Source organism: Pleurodeles waltl, chromosome 1_2 (genome assembly GCF_031143425.1).
Source record: "Pleurodeles waltl isolate 20211129_DDA chromosome 1_2, aPleWal1.hap1.20221129, whole genome shotgun sequence".
Classification (NCBI taxonomy): domain Eukaryota; kingdom Metazoa; phylum Chordata; class Amphibia; order Caudata; family Salamandridae; genus Pleurodeles; species Pleurodeles waltl.
Window position 1 is genome coordinate 802,866,999 of NC_090437.1, and position 20,939 is coordinate 802,887,937.

The 20,939-nt window shown below is 45.7% G+C and overlaps 1 protein-coding gene across 1 annotated transcript in view; it reads right to left on the minus strand.

Annotated features, from left to right (window-relative positions):
- The window catches only part of LOC138304344 (kynurenine/alpha-aminoadipate aminotransferase, mitochondrial-like), a 439,058-nt gene extending 420,065 nt beyond the window's left edge, over positions 1–18,993 (minus strand). Inside the window, exon 1 of the mRNA XM_069244319.1 lies at positions 18,737–18,993. Within this exon, the coding sequence (XP_069100420.1) occupies positions 18,737–18,773 (37 nt within the window). The 5' untranslated portion in view covers positions 18,774–18,993. The remainder of the gene's footprint in view (positions 1–18,736) is intronic.
- Positions 18,994–20,939: the final 1,946 nt, after the last annotated feature.

Consider the following 20,939-nt stretch of genomic DNA (forward strand, 5'->3'; position numbering starts at 1 on the left):
TGGAGGAATTTGCGGGGGAGGCTAGAGACAGGGACAATGGCTGCCATCAGTGCTGAGGCCAGAGTTTGCAGGGTTCGATGAAGGGCAGCCTGACCAGAATGAATGCCCTCCAGGAATGCATTTGTGTGTTGCAATTCCCTTTCTACACCCTGGATTGCATTCAAAATGGTAGACTGCCCAACAGTGAGGGACCTGAGGAGGTCAATGGCCTCCTCACTGAGGGCAGGGGCAGGGGCTGAGGTGCCTGGGGCGAATGTGATGCCCACCCTCCTGGGTGAGCGGGCACAGGGCGAAGGCTGAGGGGCTGCTGGGAGGGCGGTGCTGGTAGGGGGGGTGGCGGCTGTACCTGTAGAAGTGGGGGGCACAGATTTTGCCGCCACCACAAGGGAGCTCCCATCGGACGACGAGTCCGTGTCACTGGTTGCAGATCCGGTGACCGCCGTGAAGCTCCCCTCGCCCTCCGTCCCACTGGTGTATTCAGAGTCCGTGGTGTGGCCCTCCATGGCCATGTGGGATGCACCTCCCTCGTGCTCCGGTGCCACTGTACCTCCGCCTGAAGATGCTGATGCACACAAGAACAGGGAGACCACAAAAAGGGGGGGGAACGACAGAAGAAAGACAGGTTGAGTGCATGGCTTACCGCTACCGTTGGTGGACAATACAGACACAGCAGCCCCCTGCACTACGCCGCGATGTTGGGCTCTACAGATGCAATTCCTGGGATAGGTCCTACATGGCTATGGTCGACATCTGCACACATAGATGACACAGGGCATGTATACCTTTATTTGGCACTCTACAGAGGTGGGGTGGAGAGCCACATGGCCTGCATTACGGAGGGGCCTAGCCTACGGAACTCGCCCTGGCCTAGGGAAACCCACAGCCCTCCTCCCCCACCCAGACACCGTCACTGCGCGCAAAGTCAGCAGAATGATGTTTGACTCACCCCCTTGTGTCTGCTGTGATGCCCTCAAGCGCCCATCCAACTCAAGGTAGGCCACCGCCAGGATCCGTAACATCAGGGGGGTCATGGTGCGACGGGCACCCCTCCCACGTTGGGAGGCCATCCCCAGCTGAGCCTCCGCCGTCTTCTTGCTCCAGCGGCGAATGTCCTCCCATCTTTTACGGCAGTGGGTGCTCTGTCACTGGTGGACCCCCAGGGTCTGGACGTCCTTGGCGATGGCAGGCCAAATATCCTTCTTCTGGTGGGCGCTGACCTACATGACATGGACAGGGGAAGAAGAGAAGTCATTACCAACTGCACCGTCAAAGTGAGTGGCCCACATCCCTACCCTTGCCATGTGGCACATGCATTCACAGTCCTTCATGCACGCAGAACTGTGGCCCCTTCCTTCTTACAACCAGCCCCCTCCACTCAGGCATAGCCCATACAACGTACTCCCTGTGTAATTACCTGTTGGTCTGGAGGACCGTAGAGTAGCGTGTACTGGGGGAGGACCCCGTCCACGAGCTCATCCAACTCCTGTGCAGTGAAGGCAGGGGCCCTTTCCCCAGATGCACGAGCCATTGTCTCTTCCAGACCGAGGTCACAGCAGCACTTGCAGTGTAGGTCCTCTCCTGTCGAAGATCAGGTATCGAGTGATTGAACAGATAGAAAATGGCGGTCACGTCCACGGCGGTGGGTATCATCACCGCCGGCGCACTTCGTCGTTGGCTCCTGGGACCCATACGGTCCAATGTTAACCAATGCAGCATTGCGCTGCGGTCTTCGACCGCCTACCGCGATGGTGTAGAACGCCAGCGCAGTTACCTCACATCCCATTGTCCCAGTTTAGAGGTCAGGCAGCCGCCATTTCAGGGGCCCACATGGCTTCATTTTCAACTGCGTCACACATACCTAGGCCTAGACTCAACACACATACAGACAACTTTTTGGATTATGTTTCGTGTTCTGTGTAGACTGTGGGTACATACCTCTGAGTTGGTTGACTCTGTGGTCACTGTTGTCCTTCCTAGGCACCGTCCGCTGGGACATGTGAGGAGATGGCAGAATCCTCCGGTGTACCGCCCGCTGGTGGACCTGTTGACTATGGAGGAGCGACATTTAATCATCACCTACAGGTTTGACCGTGCCATAATCCAGGAATTGTGTACCCAGTTGGAGCCTGACCTGATGTCAGCAATCCGCCATCCCACAGGGATCCCCCCTCAAGTGCAGGTGCTATCAGTGCTCCATTTCCTAGCAAGTGGGTCATTTCAAACAACAGTGGCCATGGCATCAGGGATGTCCCAGCCTATGTTTTCCAACGTGTTGTCCAGAGTGTTGTCTGCCCTGCTGAAACACACTCAGAGCTACATCGTTTTCCCTCAGGTGGAGGATTTGCCTACAGTTAAAGGTGACTTCTATGCCCTGGGACATATCCCTAACATCATAGGTGCCATTGATGGGACCCATGTAGCTCTGGTCCCCCCCCACAGGAGTGAACAGGTGTACAGGAACTGGAAGAGTTATCATTCGATGAATTTACAGATGGTATGTTTGGCAGACCAGTACATCTCCCAGATAAATGCTATGTTCCCTGCCTCTGTGCATGACGCCTACATCCTGCGGAATAGCAGCATCCCTTATGTGATGGGTCAACTCCAGAGGCACCGGGTGTGGCTATTAGGGGACTCTGGTTACCCCAACCTGTCATGGCTACTGACCCCAGTGAGGAATCCCAGGACCAGGGCAGAGGAACGCTACAATGAGGCCCATGGGCGGACTAGGAGAGTGATAGAAAGGACCTTCGGCCTCCTGAAGACCAGGTTCAGGTGCCTCCATATGACAGGTGGTTCCCTATTCTACTCACCAAGGAAGGTGTGCCAGATCATCGTGGCCTGCTGTATGCTTCACAATCTGGCTTTGCGACGACAGGTGCCTTTTCTGCAGGAGGATGGTCCAGATGGCGGTGTTGTGGCAGCTGTGGAGCCTGTGGACAGTGATGAGGAGGAAGCAGAGGAAGAAGACATTGACAACAGGGATTCAGTTATCCAGCAATATTTCCAGTGACACACAGGTGAGAACACATTCCTGCCTACTACAAGTACTTTCACACTTCTACCTCTATCCTGTCTGTCGATTTCAACCAGTATATGGTAACTGAGTTGTACATTTCCCTTACAGTTTCACAGGTGTGGTTGCCAACGTGTGTCATCTGCTTAGATTCCTCATGGACTTGAGATGTGTGACATAGGTATGTTGACATTACATTTGAGAACGGATTTTGTCACTGTCATTGGTAATACACATTTTCAAAATCACAGACTGACTCCAGATTGTTTTGTGGTTCAAGGGTGTTTATTGAAGTGCTAAATATTGGAGGGGGGTGATAAAAAGGTGAGGGGTGATGGTGGAGGAATGTCCATGGCAGAGTCCAGTCTATTAGTCTCACAGGTGCACTGCCCATATGGGCATAGGAAGTGGAGCTGGGGCAGTTCCAATATGGACAGGGTTACAAAGTGGGACAGTGGGATGACAATCAGGGTGGTTTCATTTCTTGCCGGGGGCCTTGGCATCGTGCTCTGTCCTGTTCCTGGATCTCAGGGACCACTTGCGGGGTGGTTCTCCGTCTGCAGGGGGTGGGGTGCTGGTGTGGTGGTCCTGTGGCGGTGCCTCCTGTCCACTAGCGCCGGCGGAGGTGGTGGGCAGTTCTTCGTCCATGCTAGTGTCAGGGGCCCCTTGAAGTGCCACGGTGTCCCTCCTGGTGTTCAGTATCTCCTTCAGCACCCCTACGATAGTGCGCAGGGTGGAGTTGATGGATCTGAGTTCCTCCCTGAACCCCAAATACTGTTCCTCCTGCAGGCGCTGGGTCTCCTGAAACATGGCCAGGAACGTTGCCATCGTCTCTTGGGAGTGGTGGTATGCTCCCATGATGGAGGAGAGGGCCTTGTGGGAGTGGGTTCCCTTGGCCTGTCCGCCCCCTGTCGCACAGCAGCCCTCCCAGTTCCCCTATGTTCCTGGGCCTCCGTCCCCTGGACCGTGTGCCCACTGCCACTGCCCCCAGGTTCCTGTTGTTGTTGGGGTGGTGGGTTATCCTGGGTTCCCTGTAGTGGTGGACACACAGCTGACTGACGTGTCCTGGGTACGGAGGTATGGGCCCGCTGGGTGGGTGATGTGCTGGTGTTACCAGAGACTGGAAGGTCTGTGGTGGCCTGTGACTGGGTGTGGGGAACCGACTGTCCCGAGGCCCACGATGGTCCGGGCTGGTCATCTGGATCCAGTTGGACAGAGCTGCTGTCATCACCTCTTCTGTGGGTGGGGTAGAGATGTCTGGACCCTCCTGTCTGGTGACGTTGGGTAGTGGTCCTGCAGGGGTGGAAAGGCATGATTATTGCATCTGTGTGTGTCATGGTGTGCAATGGGTGGGTGAGCGTGTACCCCAGTGCTAGCATTCCTGTGTGGGGGCTTGTGTGATGATGGTTGGGGGGGTGTTATGGGTATGTGCAGTGGGCATGCTTTAGTGATGGGTGTCCATGCTTTGTTGTGTCATGCAGGGCTTGGTGTTGGGATGGGGGGTTTGTGTTATTAGTACATATGTGAGGAGTTGGAGTGATAGGGGTGAGGGTGAGGGTGAGGGTGGGGGGGGGTATGTGATGGCATGCAGGTAGGGTGGGGGATATGATAGTTAAGATTTGACTTACCAGAGTCCATTCCTCCACCGACTCCTCTGAGGCCCTCAGGATGCATAATGGCCAAGACCTGCTCCTCCCATGTTGTTAGTTGTGGGGGAGGAGGTGGGGGTCCGCCGCCAGTCCGCTGTACCGCTATGTTGTGCCTGGAGACCACGGAACGCACCATCCCCCGTAGGTCGTTCCACCTCTTCCTGATGTCGTCCCGATTTCTTGGGTGCTGTCCCACTGCGTTGGCCCTTTCGACTATTCTTCGCCATAGCTCCATCTTCCTAGCAATGGAGATGTGCTGCACCTGTGCTCCAAATAGCTGTGGCTCTACCCGTACGATTTCCTCCACCATGACTCTGAGCTCCTCCTCCGAGAACCTGGGGTGTCTTTGCCGTGCCATGGGGTGGTGTAGGTGATGTGTGGGGTGGTGTATGTGGTGATGAGTGTGGTGATATGTAGTGGTGTGTGGTGTTTTGTGCGTGGAAGTAGTGTGGGTGATGGTGTTGTGTGCCTCTGTGTGTTGGGGTTGTCTATGCTGTGCTGTCTCTCTGGCCTTCGTCAAACGTTTTGGTCGTAGGGGTTTGTGGGTGATGTGGGTGTGTGTTTTATATAGTATTGAGTGTGTGGGAGTGGTGTGCATATGTGTATCAGGTGTGTGTCTTTCGAAATGTCCAATGTGGCGGTGTTTTGGAGATGTGTGTGAATTTTGAGCGCGGCGGTGTGTACCGCCAATGGAATACCGCAGTTGAAAGACCGCCGCGTGGATTCGTGGGTCGTGATAGCATGGGCGTGTTTCTGTTGGCGTGATGGTGGAGGTTTTGTTTTCGCCAGTTTATCACTGACCTTTGGTGTGGCGGACTTGTGTGGGTGTCTGAATTTTGTCGGATTTCGAGTTGTGGGTCATAATAGCTGTGGCGGTATCCCGTGGCCGCGGCGGTGTATAGGCAGTCTTCTGCACGGCGGTAAGCGGCTTTTACCGCCAATGTTGTAATGACCCCCTAAATGTCTTGGGGGAACAGGGACAACCTTGTGGACTTTTCAATGACCCTATACACATCGACTGTGGTGTGAGAACCATAAGCCCCATTAAACAAATACAATTGCATAGTTTTGAAGATAAATATTGAGAAAGGCAGGCATGCATTCACAGTTTGCAATTATGGTTTATTGTTATATACATTCACAAAGTAAATAGACCAAATGTGAAAAAAACATGTTTATGAATCTTGTATCTTCATGCATCAAGCAAACAAAGGTGAGACAAACAAAACAAAGAATAAACTAAATGCTCTTAGTGAGATTCCTAAACCTCAACATGCGATTGGACTAGTTAGAAATAGTTATTGTCTTGCTGCAGGTATCCATAATAACATGATGAACTTTATTTTGAAAAGCCAAATAACTTCTCCCGCCGTTAAGTGCAGAGGACACATTCTTTCGCTATTATCTGCAGGTCAACTGAGTCCATCATCTCTTTATGTATATTACATATGGCAACATGATTCAGTCTTTTCTGGGACATAGTTGATCTTAGCCAAGTTTTCAGTCGGTGGAGACCACTGAAGCTTCTCTTAGCCTCTCAAGAAGATACTAGAATAATTTAAAGATTCTGTAGTAGCTTCTCAACCTGTGAAAAGAAAGCTCTTTCTCTTTGAAGCATTTTTCAGAGTATGTCTGCCTGTTCTGGGACTGAAGAGTACTTAAACTTACCTGATAATGTAGTTAATTGGGCTGAAAGCAGCAAAGGGTCGATTTCTTTGTACTGAGCAATAGAGTCAATGCCATTGCCTGTTAATAGCAACTGTTCAAGTTTTTCATATGTTTGGATGCCTTCCTGGTCAAAAACCTGAGTAAGGTGAAGAGAAACTGTAACCAAAAGTTCAAAATACTGAGGATGATAGTAGTCCCTGACAGTTGCAGGATGAAAAATTTCTGCTGCTCCATCATATATTCCTTTAGAGATTTGCCGCAGTCGTGGCACTTCAATGGCATTAACATGGTACTTAGCAGTCATGTGGTTAGTGGAATTGCGCAGACTGTCAAGCGACTCATCACTACAAAGCTTCAATATAGCATTATTTGCTACATTCACAGCAGCCAGTAGCCCTGCTATAGTTTGCTGGCAGCCTTGCATGGCAATATTCAAACATTCCAGAAGCTGCAGTACTTGGAAAGCAATCTGAAAACCTAGAACCCTTGTCCCCCTCTGAAAGTGTGCCAGCAAATCAAGAGCACGAGCAGACACATCACCACTGGACTTGGATGTTGATAATTGTTCTACATCTGTTTATTTTAGTACAGCTTATATATGAACTATCCAGTGTGTTTAACACAATGGTCATATTTTTAACACATTTGCAGGGCCTTCTGCGCTGTGCTGGATGAGGTCTGAGAATATTGTACGGCATGTTATAGTCTGCCCAAACAGAGTACCAAGTAGTGCATCTTCCATAAGGAAACATTTATGTGCTGCAGCCTGCATAACCAGATTTGTACAATGTGATCCACAATGGACATAAAAGGCAAGTGGTTGTTCTTGGGGTATTTTAGCTTGTGCACCATGGTATTTCCCTGTCAGATGTGCTGCACCATCATATGTTTGTGCTCTCATCTTTGACAGTGAAGACCATGGCAGCATAAAACATCCTTTACATATTAGGCACCTTCATGTATGGTGCAAAGCATGCTAAGTGCCACCATAATGTCATAGTTTACAACGTAAGTGTCCTGACGTGCCATGGTGTGCCAGATCTTAAATATGACACACACATGGTAGAGCTATTTAGTGTTAGTATGGGGTTGAAAAGAGTCAAACATCTGAATGGTTGCTCCATTTTCACATAAATTTACTACAAAGTACTAAGCTTCTGACAATTGACAGTATCCTGTCCCCCAAACATTTGTAACATATGTATCTGAGACATGTATGTATGGCTGCATTCCACATCTATACATGTTTTTGTGGGCTAACTATGTCTGTCTGACGGACATGTTATAGATGGCAGTTGGTTATTCCCAACACTAAGTTGACTAGGTCACTCAACTAAACAAGTGGAATATGGAACAGTTGTCCATGCTTTTCTTTGTTCAACAATCACAAAGCTATGTTTTCCTGTCATGTCTTGCAGGTGGACCTCCACCCTACACTACTGCCGAGGTTTCCCATTTTGAAGACTGCAATCCAGCCAGTGTCACCTTGTATGTCACAAGTATGGATCCAGGATTGTGTGTGAGAGGGTAAGATGTGTGCAATGCCATGTTAAAATGGCATGTGTGCCAATTAAGACACCATCATCTTTTCTTCGGTATCAACATCATGTTGTATGTTACGTTGAGGATGTGGAATAAGTTGAATGATGCACAGGTTCCACCATGTGCTGTAATGGATTTATGGGATATGGAAAAAGGTAATTATGCCCACACACAGTGATGTCAGTCAAAATATGTGTCAGAGGTGCTTGCTTTTAGAATTGCATGGATTTTGCCAAAGTATTTGCCACAGCACATGCTACTTCACTGTGTGCCACACATTGCACAAATTTACTCTTAATATGGTACAATTTATGTACATGTGTTGAAGTCGCCAAGGGGCTTATCAATGAGACACTTGCACCATTAGTACCTCACTAGTATTCAGAAATTAAGTGAGGCACCAGCTGTGCAAGGAGCTTTTTTTGAAGGCCATTAGTCAGTTGAGTACAAAAAGAGATTTCAGCTTTTCTCCGGATAGATGTGGGACATCAAGATGTTTGTAGATGAACCTACATGATCTCACAATCATGATAATTGTGAGCATGCATAGTCACATCATGTGTGCATGAGATGTTCATGGTGAGTGTTTACCTGATACTTAGTTGATGTAGCACGCTTGTGCACAGAGAGGGTCAGATTTAAGAAAAGTGGAGCTGCTACCAGTGCAGCGCCACATTTCTTGTGCCCCTTAGCACCCCCCTACCGCCACCATGTGTGCATCGTGTTTGAAATAATCTGCACAGGGGAGCAGGGTAGGGGACAATGGTGTCAAAAATGTTGACGTTATTGATGTACTGTTCAGGGTTAGCAAAATATTTTGGCACCAAGCCTGAACTGTACATACGGGCCAATTGTACCCAATGATGTGCCCCCTTGTAACGCCTGCTCTGAGCAGGTGTTAAAAGTAGCCAAAATAAATGATGCAGTAGAATCTCTTAGATTCCCCTGTGACATTTCTTGTGGCCCGCCTACTGGGGGAACGCCCCCTTGCATACATTTTGCCTGACACAGGCGTAATGTGGTACAAGGGGTTACAAAGTGGTGCAATGCATACATTGAGTCACTTTGTAAATATGGCCCTTGCTGGGCCACATCAGCGTCAAAATAATAATGACACTAATGTGCCACAAGGAGGCGCTAGGCCCTCCTAAATCTGGGCCCTTGTGTACATCATTGGATAGCTGTTATCCATGTGTCATGAACAAAATACTGTAGCTGCTTGGTGGGCAGATTTATATAGACTTGGGTCCTGAAATTGTTGTAGTATGTCTGGTGGACAACAAATTGTCATCTGAAGGTGCTGTTTCCATTGCATGCTTGTTTTTCCTCTGCCCAACTCAGTTTTTGATGACATGTTCTCTTCATGTTTTAGCAACCACAATGACTCCAGCACAGAAGCGTGCCTTTGCTAAGAGGGCCGAGCAATTCAGGCACATCTGCGAAATCCAGACAAGTTACTGCAAGATGGCCAATAGGTACAGAAGGGTGAAGGCATCAGGGTCATGGCAGGCGTTCCCACATGAGGGACCAGTGAAAGAGCCTGCAACCAGCACCAAGAAAGGTGTGACCTCAATGCCGAGGGTCAGGGGTGCCTCAGCAGGTCCTGTCCCCTCCACATCCATAGCCTATACAACACCAGCAGCCAAGCAACAGCCACCACCAGCTTCCGCTGGCTCTACCTTTGAGGCAGATATGCGCAAGGACAGGGGTGAGGTTAAAGCAAGGTTGGTCAGACTGGAGGCGGACTATGCTCGTAACTTCAAAATGTTAAAATACATAAAGAAGAAGCTTAAGAAACTCTCTGAGTGTGAACAGTGACCGCTTCCCAGTACCTTCCCTTCCCCTAGTTTCCATTGTGAATAGAGTAAGTTAGTAGTGGGACATAGTTAGTATAGTTAGGAGGGGTGGGATTTAAGATTTATTTTGATTTTGAGAGAGTTGGGGGGAGTTATGTATAGGGGTGTATGTTAAAAAAAATATATATAAAAAAAAAAAATATATATATATATATATATATATATTTGTATAGGCAATATATTTAGTTAGTCTATATGTTGCTTTAGTTCATGTTGTCCTACTCGTCTATTGTCTCTTAAAGTGGGTGGGAGGGTACAATTTTTATTTTGTGGTATTACATGTATAAGATAAGTTTAGATTAGGAGGGATAGCTGTAGGGATAAGGTAAAATAAGTTAGTATAGTGTAGCTTAGAGTAGGTTAGTGTGTAGTTTAGATTTTTAATAGGTAGAGGTTTTTACTATTAATAAATCATGTTAGTGTTCTACAATATGGTTTCCATGATGATTGTTAACACGTCTGCACTTGTTACGTTAGCTTTGGGTATGTATTCAGTATTGATTTACATGTGTATCCCCTATGACCAAGAACCTGTCTGATTCGCAGCGGTATGACATCATCTACTCAACACACTTTTCAGTGCAGTTCCTGACACTAGGATTGTGTATAGATGCACATTTTTAGACAGGTGATCATGCAACAAATAGTGTTGGTGCTAAGGTCTGTAACAATCGTTCTTGAACAATTTAGCACATTGCACTCCACCTCATTTGGGTAATAGATACTGGCACACTAACGGCTGCCCCTCACAGTCTTACACATGCCTATCTTGTTGGTCACATCAATATTGTACTGGTACAATCATCAGTGGAATTTCCAGACACTTGTGTTATGAACCACACATGCCATATGCTAACTTGCATGGATACCTGTTTAATACATGCTCTGAAGACTCAGAAAGTTGGTTGTAGTCCACAATGCTATCAGTCACCTTAATCATGTTTGAGTCCTAGTGTGTGCCTTTGTGCCTGACAGAAAGCCACACGTGCCCTTTGGGTCTGTAGTTATTGACATAGCTTCACATGCATACATTTGTAACAGTTGATGGATCACTGAAAAAAGCAGAACACATGATTATGGTGATTTTTTTACATGTGCAAATTTTGTTTCCAGTGATGTACAATGTACAGTTCACTGACCCCATGAGAGATCCCACGCCATTGAATGTCCAGTCAGAGTCCAAGGGTGAGGGAAGTGTCATCAGACATGTGTAGGAGAGGTGAGCATTAGTGAGTAGGTGTCCTGATTTTCAATAGGTAGGGATTGAGACAATGACAGTCCATGCATGATAAGTCAACAGTGGTAGAGTGAAGAAAGCATGTTGCCAGCTTTCCAACACTGGCATGATCTTAAGCACAGAACTAGAGAGATATTGTCCATGTGCCACAGACTGTAACTACTGGGTCGTTTTTCACATGAAATACGTTCCTTCCACATCTTCATCCTCTGATAGTTGTAGTGCCTCCTGTGCCATGGGTGGTGCTGTTGTTGAAGGTGAGGGGTTCACACACACATCAGAGGATAGAGATGTGGAATCAATAGTCCTGACAGTTGCCATTTGTAGGAATGAAAAAGGCATCACTGCAGCAAGGAGGAACGGCTGGTTTTGCAACAGAGCAGCTACATCACAGTGGTAGGCAGCCACTTTTTCTCTGAGGGAGGCCAGATTTACCTGCATGGACTCCAGGGTATTTTGTATAGCCAACAGTCTGTTATTAATCATGCTGCTGACAAACACACGAAGAGGAACTAAAGACTTGCTGACTAAAGAGAAGCACGGAAATGAGATTGGCAATGAAGCCAACCAACGGGCAGGCTCTAAGCCCCCCTTAAATAAACCACATGTCTCGCAAGCAACTGTGCCTGCGCTGTCTCAGGTGAGACTTAGAATATATTATCACACCTCCTGGAGTGAACCTTGACTGCTTGCTATTGCAAATTCTACGCAACCAGTTTAGAAAATGGGTTCTGGTATGCCAATGGAATTAAATGATTAAGCTTTCAAACACCAGTAGTAACTATCAGTATCTACAATTAATACTGTCTGTTAAATACCCACTGCCACAGGCCTTGTCCACTGGGCACGTTCTAGTCATGGAACTAGAATATCTGACATCTAATCTCAGCTTTACCGTTTCACCTAAATATGACAGAAATGCACACTATGACTAGAATGTTGTTTCCCTGGGAGGAGCAGCCCCTTGGCTTTGCCATATCAATTACTGAAACCTCAGTTATAGCCTAGTGGACTAAATGGAAATGTGGAGCCAGGGGACACATTTCTTTAATCCCAGCCTCCCATTTGGCCAAATTGCATGCTGTTGGACATTCACTGTCCTCAACTTATTCCTTCTATGGCAATATTGGGAGTATTTTAATTCCATGTAAAAACTGCTCACACACATGTGATTACAAAATAGGCTGAATATTAGGTGAGAGAGGAGAAGTGTCCAGTTGCATAGTATATACACCAAATCACAATACAGTGGTAAATGTGTAACCAAAGCCACTGAAATTATGCAATTGCAGGCCATGGTGTTTTTCGTATCATTATTCATTTGCTGCATTTGCCACATACACCATCACCTGCTGCATAATCTACAGATTTTAACTCCAAAAAATTTTTGTAGCTCAAACGGTTCAAAAGTTACTAAAAATGACTGAGAAGTTGTTGACCAGTGAGAGGCCCTTTTCAAAGGTTGACTGATCACCTTTCTGTTATTCATTGCTACATTTGAGTGTTAAACCTGCTCGAAGGAGGGGTCATGTATGCCCAAACAGTGTTAACAAGTGTAAAAATGTGAAAATAAGTACTACTAACACAAAATGAGAAGCACTACGCCATACAATTTGCCTTTTCTTGCTGCATAATTTAGTTGCTGTGAAGCCTTTGCACCAAGTAGCAGTGTGCTGCATTGGCTTTAATAATTTAACCAACTGTTTGATCCTGAGCAAATATTTCCCTGTGCCTTGTCCACTTAGTTGACAATTTGACAACGCTTTGAAAAAGCCTTAATGCAAGAAATAGACACCAAGGCCACACTCCCAGGACATGTCCTGAACATGGGTCTCATTCATTCTTTCAAAGCTGTTTGCATCCCATTAGCTGAACGTTTTCCTAAGCAGATTTTTGCAGGACCACTCCTGTGCTGCAGTGCCTCCTTTCTAGCAGACAAGCATCTCTTTCCCTGCTCATCGCGGGCTGGAAGAGAGTGCTTGTCCTTTGAAAGGGTTAAAAGTGCTGGACAGTGAGTGTCCTGCGGTGCCTTTTTGTGGGCAGCACTGAACTGGATTCCCAATTACAGGCCAAACCTGCCCAATACAGAGACGGGCCACCCTACCCGAGGCCCCCAACCTAGTCGTCGCTGCGCCACACCATTAGTGCTTAGCCCAGGAGGAGGCCCTTTTCCACCCTGAGCATCCCACCTATGGTGTAGCATCACAAGGCCGTGGGAGGCGGTGGGTCCATTCCCTTCTCTGTGGAGTCCCTTCCCTGGGCCCCACAGTCATGACTAGCGCAGTTAGGCCCTAATCCTTCCAGAGCTATACGACTGTGAGGCCCCAGGCCTCTCAACAGCGTCATAGTCAGAGAGCCCCATGTTTGTAGTCTTGCGCACGGTCCTGGGAAGCTGCCTGTGCATATTGCCAGCCTTGGGATGTAGCACAGAGTACAGTCATGCATAGAGTAGAACGGGGGCATTAACAAGAAGGAATCTCTGAGGAACCAGTTTGCTTATGTCTCAGCCTCAAGAGAGAAAGAAATGCTACAGCATTCTGCAGATGCAGAATATCAGCTGGCTGCTGTAAATGGCAATGATAACAAGCAGTGCCACTGGAATTATGCAATTGTGCAGCGATTTTCGCATAATTATAGATTTGCCGAATTTTACACATAATCCATCATCTGCAGCATAATCTGCAGATTTTAGCAAAATCAATTGTTTCTAGTTTAAGCGGTTAAAAATTTACTAAAAATGCAGCGACAGGTGTTTCTGCACAGAGGAGGGCCATTTGTAGAGCTGGATCGGTAAAGTTCCTGTTGCTCATTGCTATGTTTGGTTGTTAAATCGGTACTTAAGAGGTGCATCCATTACCCAGTATCCCTAAGTTTAATAATTGTGACATAACGAAGCAATACTATTAGAAAATGTGCTGCATTATGCTGCATTATTTGCCATTTCTTGCCGCATAATTTACTCAATACTTGGCCGTCTCCTGCTGCATAATTCCTGTGGCCCTGATGTTAAGGTAACCACCAGGAAGGCAGAGAAACATGGCTAGAAGCACAGTCTCCTGCATACAACAAATAACTATTACGCAATAACAAATTAGGAACTTTTGTGTGAAAAGTATGCTGAATCAAAAGTTGACAGCAGGGTAGCTAGTAAAAATGCTCACCATCACTGACTGGCAGTGTAGAGAATAAGTAAATCTGTCTTCGGGGTGTTGTTTAAGAGCGTGGAGAAATGAGGGAGCAGGATGAGGCATTGTCATCATCTTCAGCCACTGCAGAGGGGAGCTTGTATGATGCAGACAGGAGGTTAAGGCAGAGAGATGGTGCACAAAGAGTGAAAGGGGGATAGTGCAAAGGGGCGGGAAAGCAAGACCGGGTAGATAGCGAGGTAGATAGAGGCGGGATCAAGAGGTGGAGGAGGAGTATGGAAGAGGTAGTGGAGGCAGAGGGAAAAGGGGAAGACAGAGGGAAGGGAGAAAAGGGGAGGCCAAGAGCAGAGGGAGGGATGTGGAAAGGAGAGTGAGGCAGGTAGAGGGAGAGTGAGGCAAAAAGACAAGTGAGGTGGAAAGAAGGTTGAGGTGGATTCAGACAGGAGAGAAATATGGGAGAAATATGGGAGCTCGGAGTGAAGAGGAGGAGGGGAAGGCAGGTTCAGTGGGAGAATCCCAGATGAGAGTAGAGGAAAGAGTAGGCAACATGGGGTAAAGCAGAACACGCTACAAATTAAGCCTCTGGCTAACAATCTTGTGTAGGGGTTGAAAGAGCCTGGGTGACAGGCATGGGGAGCCCTAGGTACACATCCCTGCTGCAGAGATAAGTGCAACTTGCAGCCCTGTGGTCTCAATCCTCACTGGCCCGGCTCAGCAGTTTATCCTTCCAAGCTTAAAGTATGCGCCCTACTGCATTGCAATGGTAGTTCTGTTACGAACTCTGTTAAATGTCTCAAAACTCTACCGTGAATTATGCGATTTAAAATTGCATGTATTGCTACCATAATATATCTGACCAGTGGTTAAGTCACATATTTCCACTGTGGCTTCTTTTATTTCCTTAATACCTTGCTGCTCATATAAGAATTGCACATTGTTGCTCAGAACAAATGCGATGCTCAGGCAGTGCTCTTCTCATCATTATGAACTGGTTCAAAAAAACAAATTGTACTTTGGTGTTGTCTAGAAGTTGTAAGCGGCACTTAATGCAATGTATGCCTTTTATTAAGGAGGCAACTTTATGATGTTTCTGTGGGTTGTATGAGATCTTAATGGTTCCTAGGCAGAAGAGCGCCACAGGTGTTGCAGTCCACAGGGGAAGAAACATGGGAGTCTGGAGAGACAGAATTACAGGACCCGCTGGGTCCTCCATAGCTGGTGGTGGGAAGGTTCTTTAAATCCCAATTAGTCACAAGAAACAAAGACATTACAGCAAGAAGCGGAATACTGGTCTCTCACAACCCGATTTAATTAAATATAGAATTTTCATTGCAAAGTTAGAAACGCCGTTATTTTACGACAAAATTAGAATTACATCATGTTTGTTCAAATGTGTTTGGTACTAGAGTTATGCCAGGTTATTAATTTCCCAGCAATTGCAGTTTTTGCAGTGATGCGATGCTTACTACCACTAACCACTAAAATATACGTGCTTTGCTGGGCATTGCGCGGATTAGTGGATTTCCCATAAGGCTAGGCCATTGGGAACATTTAAGTGGTATTATTAGATTTCATCCTGATAGTTTAAACCTGCGTTGTTGTTTCACGAAATATTAAGTAAAGTTTCAGTTCTTGCAGTGATCTGGATATAAAAGTAAGACAGACCCGAATCTGGCTGCAGTACAATAAAAAACATAACTTCATTTTAGCATTAAGACGTACCACTTCATTTTCGACATTGTCAAGTGGCAATATTAAAAAAAACAAAGCATGGGCAGAGTTTCATATAGTATTACACAAGCAGTCATCCAGTATACAAATTGCCCAATTCCAAATAATTCACGCTGCTAAAATGCCAGATGGCTGTTCTGGGTTACTTTCTCCAGCTGTCAGGATCCGCTGGGTCCTCAGTAGCTGGAGAGGGGAGCAGCTCAGCACTTGCAGAGAGATAAGGAAGCATTTGGCTCAAGCCTGAAGGATGGAGAGCCGGGATTAGAATGTGTGACCTGCAGATTATAGCACAACCCTGTGATCCTCGGCAAATACTGTATTTAATCTCCCAAATCTCTTTACCTTACTTCCAGCTGTCTTCAGGGTTCAGCCCTCAAAACGGCAGGAAGGGTAGGGTTGAGGAGGAGCAGGATGCAGTCAGCAAACAACAAAGGGCCCCTCTCCCTTTGTCCTTAGAAGTGCAGACTGCAGGCAGCTGTGGCAGCGGGGTGATACAAATTCCTGGATGGTTACAGCACAACAAAAGGCCAGAGGGCGAGCGGCCTCTGTGACTTCACTTCTAGGCTGCATCTGTCAGATTGGCCTCAGGTAACTGGAGGCAGGTCACATGTCAAGTGCAGGGCTATGATAGGTAATGCTTTCTTGCGCTAATGGCCCTGCAAATCACAGAAGAGAAGAGAAGGTGAAATTATTTTGTCCCCTCATCCCCCACACTTGTTTACCTACTCCGAAGTCTGGGGGGGGATGTATCCCCCTTGGCACCCACACTTCCTACACCCATGCATAGGTTGCATGTTTTATTGAACTCTGAGCTGGGTGCAAAGAGCCATGAGCCACATCCATAGCCCACTCCAACCAGTCCCCAAAATCAGATGGCTGTCAAACGCGCATAGTTGCTGTACGTCATCAGATACCTTTAGACAATCCGAGAGATTAACCAACAGCATTTCAGATTCGTAGACTGTAACTTTAGTTTACCCTTTATGAATACCAGCCTATTCCACAGGTTTCAGCGTTCGGATACAATGGCATGGAAAGTGATTGTGATGATGACATTGGGTGACACAAATCTGTGTACAGGTAAGAAACTGCAGACCACAAAGAGAATGATGCCTGGTGCTATTTGTGTTCAATTTGGTCCAGTAATTATTTTTTACCATCATACTGTGCCCCAGAGCAGACCGGAAATAGGCAGTAATCAGAGGAAAAATCTCATTACTGTGACAAAGGGAATGTGTGTGTGTGTGTGTGTGGAGGGAGGGGGTTGTCTTTCACTGCCATAAAGGAATTAAAGTTTGGCATCCAGCTCTTTAACCTCTCATCATTGTTTGCTTGAATTACCATAGCCAGGAATTGGAAATCCCGAGTGTGTCTCCTATTCTCCATATCACAAAATGTGATTGTGAGATTGCCTAAGGTAGAAAGCCAAACAATACAAAGAGAAGAGAAAAGGGAGCTTAGAAAAAAACCCAGTGGTAGATCAATTGTGTGAATTGCTGCAGGAACTTTAGCTTGAAAGATCTAAGTAGTTTCTAGAGTATCTGCACATTCAGTACAGACGAGGGCATAGAGAGACACTGTACATTCTATTCCTGCATCCATACTCAATTTTAGTACTCTACGACCACCACTTTCAAAAGTCACAAAGCGCCCCTGGTAATGAGAACATCCGTTTCTATACAGGTGAAAAGTAATTCAAGTAGTTTGTTTGGAGATTTGTTTGCTTTGCAGTCAAGTGAGTGGGAACAGATGGAGTTCTGTAACTTTTATGTTGACTAGTAAACTGTTCTTCATTACATTACAACCTTTTCACAGTTTGTGTACTTTACTGTTTGAATATAAAGTATGTGTTGTTTTACTTTACATGTTCACCTGAGCTCAAGGCGAATTGGGAGGCACGTGAGCGACAATATATTTTCACTAAACTCTTTTGCGCACCTACCAGCCTTATCACTGTCCCAATAACGGTTTCTCACACTTTTAACATCTGAACTCTATAGCAAGGGTTACAGAGATTTTAGAAAAATATGAACTTGTGCAACACAGGTTAGTTTCTTCTTCTGGGTTCCTGTGTTGGTAGTCTCTGGTAAACAAGTTGAGGCCCATATTTATGGGCTTTGGGGTGCAGGGCATCGCAGCAAGTCACCTTACATGGAAAGGGCAGGAATGTGCTGTGTTTATCCAATACAGCACATTCCTGTCCTTTCCCCCTGCCCTGCCACCCTTTTGGCTGCCTAGCGCCCACACAGGCACCCTTGTCCCCTGGTGCATGGGTGCCTGGGTTGCATGCAGGATTTTTTTCTGAAGGAAGGGAGACCTTCCTGCACAGAAACAAGGGACACCTTCCTGCGCAAAAACAATCCTGAGAGGCTTTTTCCTCTTTCTTTGTGTGCTGCAAAATGCCGCACACACAGTGAAAAAAAACAAGGAGATGTTTCTCCTTGTGAGGCATATCTTTTTGCCGCATTCCCAGGTTTACAAGTTCTTGTAAATATGGGAATGCGTCAAAATCCATAGGTGTTGCATGTTTACACCCATGCAACACCCATGAAAACACCTCCCTGGCACACAGTAACGTAACACAGCGATTTGCACTGCGTTACATTACTCGAGATGTATGATGCCACACACGGACTTGCAAGTTAACCTTGTGTAGCTTCATAAATATCACTTAAGATTTGCATTGCATCACCTTGCATGGCACAAGAGCAAAGCAAACCAGGCAATAAACGTGGCCCAAAGAGTTTAATACTAGAACAGAGATTCTATCTATTGCTTCTTCATTTTGTGAACATGCTTTAACCTTTCAAAGCACCTCCTTTTAAAACTCTAAACTGAATTATCGGCTAACCGATGTAAAAATGTAAAGATAAAAGAAAAACACTTCATACCTGCAATTCCAGTCTGCGCATCTGAATGGCCTGACATTTCTTGGACTGTTTTTGAGTTTGTAGATATTTATTTCCAGTCCTGGTGTATGTCTCCAGTAGAGAAGTGCCGCTTAGCTTTGTTCCAGCTGATAGCCACTGGGAGGTGGTGCTCTACTTACAGATGAGTAACCTGACAGCAAAATGTAAAGGGAGAGGTGAAACAGAATTTACTAGCACTATTTATACACATAGAGTGAGTCTGAAGTTAGGCATGCCCTTAAATCTCTGTAGCACATCTGCAGACACAGTAGTTCATGGGTGTTAATATCCGTGTAGACCTGTTAATGTTCTCCTAGTCGAGCCACTACTTCTGTTAATGCTACATCAGCAGGGACCAAAGACCAGCACCTGTTCATGAACCGTGCAAGAAAGCATGAGCTCAACATCACAATATCACCACTCACAAGTATCAAAAGATACAAGCGTTCTTTCACGAGACACCCCACATGACTTTCACCCTGTCCCTTAATTTTATTACACACATTTATACTGTTTTCTGTTAATTCCACAAACGTCCATGGATTGTAAATCTCTCGCAATATATCTCACAATACCTGGCCTTTTGACCTTAATTCTACACCTCATCGCCACATCATCTATCCGAGGCAGTTGTCCGCTTACTTATTAAAAGTATTTGCTACCAACTTACATTTGCGTAACCTTTCGAACCGTTAAACAGCCTACCTGCCACCACCAGCCTCCCAGTGCCCTGTTCAACTTCTAGAAATTATTCTGAAGCCCACCTTCTTTTCTCCATCTTTTAAATGTCATTGCTTCTCAGATTCTAACGGTTCAACAGTTAATTCGGTGTTCGTTTGTCATTAACAAGAATTTGTCAACAACAAAAATGTTTCAATATTTCTCTGAAAGCTGCAAAATATTTCTTAACCAATTCTCCACAAAAAGCTAGAATCAATATATGATAACATTGCTCCAAGTCATTCTCTGACTGGTTGACGTTTTGGGCTAGACAGACACAGATATTGTTAAATAGATTCCTACCTTCAGAATTCAAGTACATGGATAATGTATTTCCCATTTTCAGTTTAAAGTTCCCCAACTTGATTACCAAACTCTTGTGTCACTAATTTTAGTATCACAAAGGACAGAATAGTAATAGTCTGTAGTATGCACTTTACAGACATCCATTATTGAGCATTGGGCGGGCTTACAGCTGTAAGACTCAGGTGGTCGAGGCACCTTACCTGGCGGCTCCGCTGGGGCTGAACTATGATCTTTAAAGATTTCTGCCAGATCAGTGTTTTTTTTCATAGAATGATTAAAAAAAAACAAAAAAGTGTGACATAGGATCCATAATTCAACGGCAGAACGTCCTACCTTTTAACACTCTTTTGCTTCCAAAGACAAACCCCCAAAGTGTTTTACTCCCTTTGGAAATTAAATTAAAAAATGTCCTGATACTGTAAATTTCCTCTCATTGTGTGGGGGACATTTCAGACCAGATCCAGCAGGAGTATTGAATACTGCTTTACTTCTCCAAATCCACTGCTACGCATAAAGGAGAGGAATATATTGGTTAAAGATTAAGATGGGAAATTGGGAAGGGGATAAGAATGAGAGAAAGCAGAGATCCTGGATTATCATTTTGAATCGACACTCTGCTGGGCAGTTACTCCTTCTGGGTTATAAGGAATATCCAAATTTAAGATTGAAATCTTTAGGCCCGTATTTATACTTTTTTAGCGCTGCATTTGCGTAATTTTTTTACGCAAAAGCGGCGCAATCTTGCAAAATACAATTGTATTTTGTAAGTTTGCCCCGTTTTTGCGTCAAAAAGCGGCCCAAATGCGGTGCTAAAAAAGTATGAATATGGGTCTTAGTGTTTTATCCATCTTTTGCAACTTCTAATACTTGCTATATTATATTATATACCGTTATAATATCCCTATATCTCAGGAGCTGTCTTTCCTAGTGGCACTCTGAAATTCCTGAAAACTGAAACTTAAATAATATCTATGAAAACAAGGTCAGAAGGGTTTGAAATTATTCAACTCCTTTAACTGGTAAGTTAACTACCTTCTGTTTCTGGTTTACTGATAAACGTTAATCAAAATAATACGTTCAAGGTGATTCAAAATAGACAATTCCTTCAACTCATTTCCTTAATACAATAAATGCATAATGAGGAAAGTATTTTTTTTTA